General features: G+C 41.5%; 1 protein-coding gene across 1 annotated transcript in view; it reads right to left on the bottom strand.

Annotated features, from left to right (window-relative positions):
• The window catches only part of LOC111600930 (MOXD1 homolog 2), a 68,822-nt gene extending 56,452 nt beyond the window's left edge, over nucleotides 1-12,370 (bottom strand). Inside the window, exon 1 of the mRNA XM_030222791.1 lies at nucleotides 11,564-12,370. Coding sequence (XP_030078651.1) covers nucleotides 11,564-12,067 — 504 coding nt within the window. The 5' untranslated portion in view covers nucleotides 12,068-12,370. The remainder of the gene's footprint in view (nucleotides 1-11,563) is intronic.
• Nucleotides 12,371-13,248: the final 878 nt, after the last annotated feature.

Raw genomic sequence — 13,248 nt, 5'->3', positions numbered from 1 at the left:
TGAACAGCGACTTCTTTGAAGCGTAACCTCTCTGATAAAAAGATTAACAAACATTGAATAGAAAATGAAATATTAGGCATTTTATTAATGGAAATGAACTTTATAAGTGAATTGTAGACCAAGAAAAGGTTAGAAAAGGTTGACTGAGTGAAGGAGATCTCCCAGAAGTCTGAGCACAAAGATTTTAAAACATTTTTAATAACAATAAAGTCAGATTGCCCCCTTTTGCATTGTCAAACGTGTTTTTATAATTAAAACTAATCGGCTTCAGCTATAAGCTTTATTCGAAATATATATATATATTTCTTAAAGATGATTTATGCAGCCTTTTTATTTGCTTATTGCAGCTTATCATATTCCTTGAGAAATGCGTCATTTCTGCTGAGCGGCGGCACAAATAATCTGCGCTGCTTTTTAAGCTACTTCTGCTAATGACCTCTAGCGCATTTGGCCTTAATCAAGTCTGTGGAAGGTGCCAGCCATATGCCATTAAGTGCACATAGTCGAGGGGCTTTGGAGAAGAAAAAAACGCCGCGCCCTTCGATGTGGAAAACTCTAAACAAACTTAATGCCAAGCTAGCTGCACTTGTCTCGAATCGCAGTTTATGAGCCAGCGTCCGGGTAGCGGCAACCACTGTGCAGTGGTTGAGGTTAGTGGATGGCGGGGCAACGGGCAGCGGGTCTGTCACATTTTTTAAATGCGCGTAGAGCCACGGAAGCCACGGCCACTTTAACACCTACCTAAAACTCCGACTGCCGACTGTCGACTGGCGACTGCCGACTACTGCTGACTGCTGTTGGCTGCTGCCGACTGTCGAGCGACAATCATTTTTCATGCTAAGCTCCAACGTCAACCGTTTGGTTTATGGCCTTAATCCTTTTCTACATAAATGAAATGACGGCAAAGTCCAGCCTCACAGTCTCAGACCCAGTGCAGCGCAAATGCCGCGCATTTCATCATTAGTCAGCGGCCATTAATGCCCAAGCAGGCAGGCAGGCAGGCATGCAGGCAGCCAGCTACTGGAGATTGGGGATTTAGAACTGAAACTGGGAGTGGAGCGACTCACATCTACGCATATCGACGCGTGCACCAGCCTACGCATCATATAAATACTTAACTATATATATATATATAAATAGACTTATATATATAAGTACTTGATGTACTCGCAGTCAAATGCATATACATTTATATGTATGTATATACTAATCAAGAGACTGACTAAGTACCCAGGAAATGCCAAGGTTGTTGCACTCCAACTCCAACGTCCAGTGGCTTTTAATTAACACACAGCCGAGACGGCGGGGGCTCCATTCCGGGCCATCAGCATCTGCCTCGGCCACATCATCATCGGCATTAACAGAATATTTTCATTTTTTTTCTTTTGCCGCCTACCGCCTGCCGTTAGCCGCAGCTATTTTCAAATCAATTCCATGCAGTTTTTAATATATGAACCCACACACACACACATACGCACACAGAGTCACATCTCTACATGCATGGCCCATGACTAGATGGCTTCCCTTTCCAATTTCTCGAAATGATGTCATGCTGCTTCTCGGCACTCGCAGTGAAATCCGCTCGGGGCATAAATGCGCACAGCGGGCGGCTGTTTAGCGCTTAATTAATGATGAATATAAAAATTGCCGCATATATGAGTTGCTTTGCTTATATGTGTGTGCGTACATCTAGATACATTTAATGGAAATTTCTAATGGAACGTTGCGACACGCACTCTCGGTCACATTTGTGGATTGTGCAACGCGGGGGTGAGCAACAGTTGCCAGCATCGGCATCGGCATAGGCAGCAGCAGCAGCCATCGCCTGCAACATTCGCCAATTTTCTTTCTACTTTTTTTCTCAGTGTCATTTAAGTTGCCTTTCAAAATCTATACATAAATATGCTTTCACGCAGCTTCCAAAGATATCAGATACTTTTTTGCTAGTTTATTATTGTTGTAGCTGTTGTTGTTGTTGTTGTTGTTGGTGAACCGTTAATGCCAGCAACTCGTATCAGATGCAGATGTTGCTGTGGCCACGAAGCTGCTCTGCTCTCGATTGTGCGAAGGGTATTACGATAAATTGATAAGTTTTGCTTAACGAGACAGAGAGAGAGAGGAGAGACAGAGCTAATATCTTAATCTTTGGCTACTTTTTCATATTTATATGCATGTGGATATAGATTCTAAAACTATACCCTTGCCCGCTTTCACAATTGAAGTAAGGCAAGCTCTAAGGCTCGATGGCTTTCAGGTTTTGGCTGCGAAACAATTTTTGTATTTTTAATTTTATTTAATTTAGTTTATGTTTGGAATTCGAATTCCCTGGGTTTGGAATTCGAATTTCGAACTCAAATTATATGTTTTATATGATTACATTTGAGCACAGATTCTATTAAAAATGATGAATATAATATAAATAATAAACAATAAGCCACTTTGTAAAATAAAGATTAAATATTAACAAATATAATATTTCAAATATACTATTTTAAATAAGATTAAATATTAACAAATATAATATTTCAAATAATATTTCAGAATCATAATTTTCAGTTTTCAGCTTATATCACATTCATATTCATATATCACATTCAAAGCAAGAGTATTTTTAGCATTCCATATATTAGTTGTATATTCTTGTCTTATAATCAAAATGTGATTAGCCTGGCAGCCCAGAAAAAACAGCAACAATGACAACGCTGGGCCAGCTACAGCCTGGGAAGAAATGCGCAACAAGCAACAACAGCAGCAGCAACAACAATTACAAAAAAAATAAAACACAGCTAACACACAAACACACTTAACGTGTAAACATGGCTAAAAGAGCGTTGACCATATTCGGGGCGCTGCTGTTGCAGTTTGTTTTGTTGTCGCACGCAGCACCAGAGACGACAACAGGTACAAACAACGACAACGACAACGACAACGACAACAGCAACGAACGGTACACGTTAATATGACTAGCGCAATTCTGAGAGTGGAACTTGAGACTGCGGCTGCGGCTGCAGACCAGGCCAAAGCAGGAGAAGATGCTGCACAATGGCAAACCGGTTCGGTTCGGTTCGGTTCGGCTGCTTGTGGGCCCATCATACGACATTATCAATATAATCAACAGGTAGTGGCCCCTCTGTCCGCTGCGCCGCTCTGTGGTCGATCTGCTTCAGCTGCTTCTAAGCCTTTTCAACGCTCATAAATTGTTCGAGTGGCGCAAAAAAATATTTTGCAAACGCAATGCGAGGCATGCGGGAAAGCCAGCTCACATGAAAGGAAAGTATTGGCTGGGGCAGCGTGTCGAGAGAGAGGCGGCTTTGGATGGGTACCAGGAAAATCTTTCGCATACGGCGAACGGTACTTTTTGCAATTATCATCGTTGTCTTTGGGGTTCCAGAAGATGCTGCTGCAGCGCTAAAGCAAATATGCGCACTTGGCATTGTATGCGAAGACTCAAGACAGCTCAAGACTTGGCAAGACAACGCACTAATAGCCCCAGTGCCTGTGCCCCTCTTCGCTTCTCTGCTCCTCTGTACGTAGTATGTCCTCCTTTTCGGCTTGCATGTGGCAGCAGCACACGCACACACACACACACACTTACAGGCAGCGACTGAAGGCAGCTGCGGCAACTGCGGCGATTGTGGCGGCTGTTTTGCGGTCTGGGGCTGAGGTTTTGCGTTATGGCCATGGCCATGTGTAATAGATTATCAAAATGCCAGGCCCATAGACACGATGCCAACGGTTTATGTCACATGAATGTAATGAAATTAAATTTCTCTCACACACACAGAGAGGGAGACTTGAAGCTTTAGACATGGACAAGTTATTAAACTTTGGCTTGTCTTCGTCCTCGACTCGACTAACTGCGATAATTTTAAAAGTCAACTTTGTAGCATCCAAAAGCATCTACGCAAGATTGTGCAGCAAGTGTGCATATTTACTTCCTGTAATTGAGCATTTATAGCTTTTATGGCCTAACGGATTTAGCCAGCTAGCCAGCCAGCCAGCCGGGCAGTCAAGCGGCCAACTGGGCAGGCAATCAGCCAGGCGGACAGGCGGACGGGCAGTCAGGCATTTAGGCTCCTCCTCTAACTCAACTGGGTAATTGCATTCTAACTAGTCTTGAGCTAAAGCCATGACTATGCGAAGACGCTTAAATCAATTTGATTATAAAGTTTATGCATAAATTGCAAATTGATTTAGCAGTTAATTGATCAGCACTGATGACATTGCCAATTGATTTGCCCAGCACAGTTGCCTTGCCTTGTGGTATATTACTAACTAGATAAGCAATGTATAAATTGGACAGTTGCCTAAGTAACACATGCATAGTTAATGCTCTCGGCATTAGATGTGTCAATTCCAAAAGGAGTTTCCAATTTCAGCTAAATGTGCAGCAGCAGCTGCTGCTGAAGTGGCCTAAGGCAGTTTTGTTGACGTATCGATTGAGAGTTTGCCAAATGACGATGCTTAAAAATTCAAATTGAAAATAAAGCCTAAGCCAAAGTTATTATATATATTTTGTTTTATAAGCTAGCGAGCCATAAGCTAGTTCATAAAATCAATTTGCTTTAGTGCTCCTACAATTGTCTAAGGCCTTGGCAGTTTCGTAAGCCGATTCACATTATATTTTCTGTGGCATATTAAGCAATCTCTTCAGTTCGGTCGCGCGTCATGTGTTTTGTCAGCAGACCAAACAACAATGTCCAACATGAATGCCTTCAATGTTCAACGCTTAAACGCATTCATAGATATAATATGATCTTAAACTAAGCCCTCGACTTCGTAGCAGACCCCCTCACAGCCCCCCACACACACACAATTGAGGCAATTTGCTGTCTATGTATTTTCGGTATTCTCATTCTATTGCTGAGCAATTCATGTAATAAAAGACCTCGGGGTCTTAGGCAAAAGCTCAAACCAACAAATATACGCAGCATAAAATTTAATAACAAAATGTTTACGCGTCTACTAGATGAGGAAGGCAAGAAATTTAACTATTATTTATTCGCCTGACTCTCAATGCGCAGTCATTGAAATTTGTGGGAGGTACTTTGGGAACGGGCAACGAAGTGGGAAGCGGGAACTGGAACGGGAACTCATCTATATAATTTGCCGGCATGTATTTATGATTTATTAAGTGTGTGTGTAGGCGTAGGTGTGTGCGTGTGTGTGCGTGCCTGCAACAACTACAAATAATGCTTAGGGAACAATAGAAAAATGGATGGCTATTGAGAGCGAGCTCAATGCCCAGCACGCGAATCGTTTCGTCGCTTAATAGACAGTTACAGATACAGATACATTTATGTACGTGTGTGTGTGTGTGTGTGTTGGAGTATAAAACACACGCACGCACCCAGCAGCAGCAGCAGCAGCAGCACCAGCAGTAACAACAACAGCAAATTGGATAATGTCTATAAAAACTAATTGAATTCTAAGCGCTCAGCACGCTATTCGCATTCTTCAACCAACAGCTGTGAGAAAGTAACAAAGAAAGTAAGAAAAACAGCGAGAAAAAAAACGAAATGTAGAAAAAAATATATATAGAATCTCCCCACCCGAAACAACTATAATAAAAAACTCGTCTCAAGTGATGACATGCAAGCTGTTGTGTGCGTGGAGTGTAGTGTGTGTGGGCAGCAGTTGTTGTGTAATGTAAAAAAAAACACAATTTCACACAGAAATGTACGTTGAGTCGCAAACACAGAATACGCTGAGAAACAAAAAGCTCATTACTCATATGCCAATCAAGGGTCCCGAGTCCCGCGTCCCGCGTCCCACGTCCCAAGTCCCGGCTGTGCGTCCAAACACCAAACCCAAACCCAAAACCAAACTCAAACTCAAGTCGAATGTAAGCCGCAACGCTCACTAGTTGACCCCAGTGATGTTGTCGATGCTTCGGCTTTGGCATAATTAATCATTCACTTATAATTAACAGCGCAGCGCGTCTAAATAGAACAACTTGCTAATGTTAATGCTAATGTTCATCTGCCGCCAGATAGACAGCGAGACACAACAGTCTTCAGCAAAAAGCGTAACAGCATTGCGTATGCTGAAACTCGCACACGTCATGCCGCGGTCAATGCAAAAGTTCAAATTGTTTACCACCAAATGGTTTCTCTTCACATTACTTCCTAATTTTGAACATTTTTTCTTTTTTTTTTCTTTATTTTTTTTTTTGTTCTGCTCTCAGCAGGAGCGTATTAACTTGGGCGTTGGACCTAATGGCTTTACAAAAGGGTAAGCTGAGAACTTTTCACTGAAAATTCTGAACTCATTGGCGATCATTATGAACTAATGCTTTGAACGGATTTGAACCCGGAACTGCGGCAACTTTGTTGTTCCAAGAAATGAAATTTCAAAAATTTGTATTTAAAATATCATTAAAACCTTTTTATTTTGATCAGCAAACTTTCATATTTATTGAGCTCTGTTTCCATAAAATAAACAAATTCTCTAGTAATATAAAGAAAATATTGAAGAAACACAATCGAAATAAAAAAAAAAAAAAAAAAAAAAACTTTTAAAAAAACCAATTTTGCTAAATATAAAAATTAAACGAAAGAGCAAGTTCTTAGTTCAAAATTCTAAAAATTATTTGCAATTATTTTTATAAATATCATTTTCACACTCGGTCAACTCTTACTTCCAATTCAAAAACTTTCCACAAACATACGCTCTATGAGCAGAAGTGTATTTGTATGTCGTTGAGGTATCTTATGATTGTTTTCTTAGCTGTTGTTTGAGCTTGTGCAGCATAGCCACTTGAAAATTAGATGGACAGCTGGTCATATGGATATTGAATAGATACGCGGCCCAACCCAACCCAGCCCAATCCGGACCAGGGCCAGTCAAGCAGTCAGCCATTCAGTTGAGGTTGAGTGATGTACTACGAGGGAACGCAACGCCACGCAGGCATCGACATCGACGTCGACGTCGACATCGATGGTCATTAGCAAAAGATGACGACGATGGAGCCGGAGATGAAGCTGGATGTGTCGAGGCAATGGCGATGGCAACGGCGATGGCGATGACGATGGCCATGGCGCTGGCGCTGGCACTGGCAATCGGTGATGTTGCGTACTCGTAATTCTTCTATAATGGATCTGTTATCTCTCTGTGCTTAATGGGTTAGGTTAGAGCCAAAGGGGCCAAAGCTTTTTTCGAGCAGTGCGTGAGGAGGCAAGGGGGAGGCGAACGCGTACGGCATTCGCTGCGAGGCAAAGATGACTGACAGCTCTTGTTGGTTCGGCTCGCTGGCTGGTTGGCTGGTTAGCCGGTTGGCTCTGGCGGAGCATACTTAAAATTTGAAATTAAATAATTAGTTGTTGGCTAAGTTTTTTCCCCGCCTGTTGGCCGGCTGGTTGGTCCGTGCAGTGTAATGACCTTTTAAGTACTTTTAAGATACTAATCGCCTGGTTCTCTAGCTAATGGCTTGTTGTGGCTTGTTTTTGGGGCTTGTACTTCTCGTCGCTGAAACGGGAGTGCAACAAAGTCGCCACTTGGATGGCACTAATTAACGTCACAGCGTTGCTTTAGGGCTGCAGAGCGTTAAAACCCATTTTCGTAAAGTTTCTCTGATGCGTATTAATTAAAATTTTGATAAGCGCCAGTCTCCGCCGTCCTCCAGATGCCCGCTCCAATAAAGCTTGAAAATAAATTACACAAATTTGTATTTGGGTTTTTATGTGGTTGTTGTCGTGCCTCGCTTTTTAGCCTCCTCTTTTAGGTGTGGCGCTATTGTCGGCTGCGGCGGCATGGCTTATCGCAAAGTATCTACAAATAATGGACGACTAATAGGCATCTGCCCCCAACACCCTACCTTGTAGTCCCCCCTCTCCTGTCGCCCAGCGGCTTTGAGCTCTCAAGCATTTTGTCAGGCTTTAAAACGAGCGCCATTTAGCAGCTGCTTGTATTAAGCTGTGGGCGAAAGTGAGGTATGTCGAATGCATAGAACCGTTGTGACTTACGCGTTACTAGAAGTGGGCGTGGCATAGAAAAGTTGAGCAGCTGCCCAAAGCCTGTGGGTCACTTTAACGATTGAATTGCATTTTTAATTTAAATAATTAAGTAGAATGGTATAAATATTTAATTATTAGTAGCAATAAAGACTCGACATATTTTGCTGCATTTCAAGAGTTTTTAACGAGACTCGTCATAGTAAAATGTCAAACATTGTCACAGGCGCTGCAGCAACATGAACTCTTGGATTTTCGAAATATTCAAGCCATGCCATGACAGCCAAAAATTATGAAATACCAGCAATTGTTCTCAATACATAATTACCACACATTGTTAAATGGAAACTATGCCAATGCCCAAGTCTATTTTTTCAGTCGAATACAGAGATATTTCGGCATAGATATTCGTACGAGCGCCCGCTCTGCCATCCCTTTTTGCCCTTGGTCAGATAGCTCGACTCGATTTAAAGTTGAAAATATTTCGGACTTTTCATAGTTAAAGCCGACTCAACAATTACTCCGAGTTTGTGTTGCATACAAATACGTACGTGTATGTGTATATACATATATACAGCTATTGTGTGTGGTTAAACTGGGAAATGGCAAATTGAAATGAATATATGAAATGCCAGAAATGTGCCAATTGAAATAATTCCTATACCCCGTAGCCAGTAAATGCACGAAAGAGAGTAATCACCTATTGAATAAATTGATTGAACATCGATGATTCGATGATGACATTCCCATTACAGCTGAGGCCTCATAGAAGCTGAAGAATATTCCTATTCATGCACTGCGAAGGAAATCAGTTTCGAGTTGAGCGCTATGTACAGCGTATCTGATAGTTGGGCATTGCTATCGAATATGAATTTCAGAATTTTGTTTATGTCCTTTTGGCAGCTCATATTTAAATTGCTTTTCCCAGCATTTTCCAATTAACGCGAATACGAAGTCTGCAATGTGTTTAACTGTTGTGCAATAAATATTGAATATTAATTTCATAATTCAAGAATTGAATGCAATTACGCATTGGCCATTAGATAATTGTAATACACACACACACACGCGCGCGCAGACGCTTTCGCACACACACACAAAGCAGCATAATCAGTCAGATAGAGAGGTTAACCCCGAGCTTGAGCAAACAATTGATATGGCTTTAATGCCAGGCTTTTACTTACACTTCAACACTTAATTATTATATTAATAGCCATATCTATTTTGGCTCTAATTAACCTTTGACACATTGTGTGGGCTTCAAGCGTAGCATTTTGACAAATCAGCAAACATTCATACAAAGGCAACAAAGGTGATAGTTGAATAGGGGCTGGCAGGTAACAGTGGTCGGGGCAGGTTATCCAAAAAGGCCGTCAGACAGTCACGACTCGTCATGCTTATTGTGTGCGAGTGCACAAGTGTGTGTGTGTGAGTGTGTACAATTTGAAGCGACTCGCAATTACCAACGACACGTCAAGATGTGAAATTAACACCGTCACACAAAACCCAGTAACTGACAGACAGACAGACGCAATGAGTGGGCGGCGGTTGGGCAGACAGACATATTAATGTATCTGGTATTTAACATTCAACAACAATCACATTGTGTGCCTCTATGTGTGTGTGTGTATGTGTCCGTCTGGGCGTGTGTGTAGTTGACGTTGCTGGCTCGAAATCATTAAATCACAAACACACACAAGCAAAATGCAGAAAAAAGCGCCTGGCCCCAAGTATGTGTTTGTGTCAGCGACACAATTGGCCGCCCACCCGCCGGCCGCCAGCCAGCCACCAACGTGGAGCGCCACACGCATATCCTGCCAGGCAGCAAACAGCACTGACTGAGAGAAGGAAAACAGAAGAGAGCTACGCAACCGCAACACGCAATACTCGCATTTCATTAGACACTTTGCAGTGACGACTCCTATTACTCTTGCAGAGCGCCAGGAGGAGTAGCCGTGGGTGGAGCACAAATAGAGGGCAACAATAGACATCGTTGTTATAGCCAAAGGCGTTGCTAAAAAGCAAAAAAGCAGCTCGGGATGACAATGAAAGACCAGAAAATGCCCTGTAGACAGCTGCGTATAGAAGTCACATACATATCTTTTTTAAGCTGCTAAGCTTTAAATATATAGAAATGAAATTTAAATGAAAATCTTTTTTATTAAAATATTTACAGCTTGTACAAAAGAAAAATGAAAAATATGAATTTTGTAACGTTTCCTGCTCTAATAACACGCAAAAACTATTTGAGAAGTGTCAATTTATTATGGACTTTAAGCAAGAATTTAGATCTTATTTTCTCAGAGAAAGCACGGTAGATCGAAGTTGCTTATAACTGTCGTAAATTTCTTAAATTTTGGCTTGTGTATGTAATGTGCACCGACCTTTAAATGATAACTTTAAAGGGCATACATAGAAACAGTAGTGGGTTCGAGGAAACTACCCAAAACGACGTCAGTCATGGACGATTTCCAATTGGTTTTAGTGTCCAAAAGTAACAAAGGTCGAAAATCACATATTTGTTTTATTTCCTTCTACAGTCCGCAAAGTAGAGAATTAAGTGTGAACTTTAAAAGTAATTAAGTTCTGAAATTCTAATTACGTAAAGGCTGAATGCGAGCCACTCCCATGCGTAACCCATTTTTTCCTAGCACCAAGGAAACGCCTTTCATGACATTTTCAAGTATTATTGACTTGGACTTAACTTCAACTGCTTATTAATTTATTTTAAAAATTCTCAAGCCAATTAGAAGCAAAACCTATTTGACAATTGATAAATAATTTCCAAGACAAGACACAAAAAATTTAAATAAAATAATAATATCTAAATAGCAATAAAAGACTGTTTGAAATATGTATTAAAAAAATATAAAACTTAAATAAAATAATACAAAATTTTTAAGCCATTTTAGTTTAGCGTATAACTGATGATCTAGTTATAGGTATTTGCTGAAGTATTGCTGGATGTGCTGTGCGATCAGCTTATTTCAGTTGGTTACACGCAGGACGAAGGACGTTTGCGGCTAGGTGTGGGCGCTGTAGGAACGCGTGCACATTCAAATAAAAAAGCTTCGAGTCGTTACAAATGACTCTGTCATTATTCATATGCCGCGCTGTCAAGGAACCTGCCCAGCTGAGACTTTGCACATATTTTGTGCGCTTTTTCAACGGAACTTGGCTCGTATCCTGGCTCGCTTTTTTATTTTTATTTCACTTTTTGTTCTTGCTGTTGCTGTTGCCGTTGCCGTTGCTGTTGCTGCCACCCAACAAATTAATTACTAACCAACTTGAGTGGTAAAATGCTTTTCTTGTTTAGCTAACAACAATTTTTTGTTTTTGTTTTTGTTTTGCGCTCTTCGTTCTTGCTGCTATGTATATTTTTACTTTTTTTAATATTATTTATCAAAATGTTTGCTTGAAGACTTGAAAATAAATTGCCAGAGATTAGGGCGACAACTTTTCATTTAGCTAGCTGCCTTAATTTCCGGCCACACGCATTGGAAAATGAAAATGTAACCCGGACCCAAAATGAAAAATGGTTGTCTTTCCAAAAGGGCGTCTTTCGGGAGGGCGGGGACTTCTTTTGCTTATCTTATTGTGTTATCACTCACCTGAAAATATGTTTGACCCTTGTCCACCCAGCCGATGGCCATATCCGCGCCAGCCAGATTCCCATCGGGCGAGAATCCAAAGCCGACATAACCCAATGTACGTGCCTGTATTTCAAATGTTATATCCTGATTAATGATTTGCCATAGTATGCGAAAATCCTCATTCAAATCGATGGCATGATCCCAGACGGGCGTCGCTTGTGAGGCTGCTGCTGCTGCTGCTGCTACTGCCGTTGTGTTGTTGGGGCTGCTGCTGTTGCTGCGAGTGGTCAGCTTGCTGGCCGCTTGTGCCGTGGCCAGCAGCAAGAATAACAACAAAAGCGAGGCGAACGTGTGGCAGGATATAAAACATGTGATTAACGATGACCGCCTTGAACTTGAATGCGTGCCAACTCGTGTTGCTCTTGTGGAGCTCTGTATTGCTGTCGTGTGTGTTGTTGCTGCTGCTGCTGCTGCTGCTACTGCTGTTGCCGCTGCTGCTGTCTGCCTCATTTTGTGCGCCATTTTGTGCGGAGTTTTGTTGGCTGCTTGGCTTCAGTAAACAGTTGATGTTTTTGCTGTTGTTGTCAGCGATTGCGCGTACGACATTTATTAGTTTGAAAATCAGTGAAACGTAATTACGCACGGCAACTGCTTATCTTTTGTATCTGTTGCTCTCTCTCTGAAGATGCTTCTGCTGTTGTGTTTTCTTTGGTGCTATCACAGTTACGATTATTTAGTAATGATAATAATGGCCACGCAGTTTTACTTTCATTCGAAGCTGCCAATGTTGCTGTTGCTGTTGCTGTTACTATTGCTGCTGCTGCTGCTGCTTCCTGTTTCCGATTTGTTGCCGCTGCTGCTGCTCATTAGTTGCGCTTGTCACACAGATAGACACTCACACACAGCTGCCGGGCTGGAGTCTGCTGACGGATGTGGACGACCCTCTGTAAATAGACGACAAGTGAAGGAAAGAAAAATTATATAATTGCTATAATTTGATGTCGAGCTATATAATGGCAACACAGATGCAGCTCGCAGTTAGCTGCTGCGTGCTGCAATGCTTAAATGCATATAATTACATAAATTATGAACCGGTATCTATAAGATTCTACAACATAGTTGACGTCTCAAGTTAGTTGAACTGCAACTTTTGAGCATACCACCAGGCAAGCAGGCAGCCGGTCAGCCAGCCAAGCAGGCAGTTCGTCAACATATTCCGAAGCTTTAATTAACCTGGTCACGCAGTTTCCCCAGAACATGGCCAGCACTGGCTGACAGACCGGAGAGCAGCACTCCAAGGGGAGCTAATGGCTAACCAGGCGACAAGCAGAGGAAATTGAAAAAGAACAAGCTATGGGAATTCATAAAACTTAACAAAAAAAAATATATAAAAATGTGACAGGCTCTTGCATATTTAGGTAAAATAAACTACGAATTTCTAAGGGAGTAAAGGTAGATGAATAATTTACTATACTTTCGATGCTTCATGTGTTTTAGACTGAAGAAAAGATTTATGATCGGTCAGTGGTAAAACTATATTAGAAGCTTTCTTTTAAGCTTAATACTCAAAGTAACTGCAATGCTAAAGATAATTCTTGTATATTGTAGTTAACTGATTTAGTGCTGCCTAGACGTGTGAGCAGCTGCCCATCCGTTTGATCTTCCGCTATGCAATCCACAGACGTTACTCATAGAGTTCGTTC

Source organism: Drosophila hydei, unplaced genomic scaffold, assembly GCF_003285905.1.
Source record: "Drosophila hydei strain 15085-1641.00,03,60 unplaced genomic scaffold, DhydRS2 tig00000001-arrow-pilon, whole genome shotgun sequence".
Taxonomy (NCBI): Eukaryota; Metazoa; Arthropoda; class Insecta; order Diptera; family Drosophilidae; genus Drosophila; species Drosophila hydei.
This window is presented reverse-complemented; position numbering and strand designations above follow the sequence as displayed.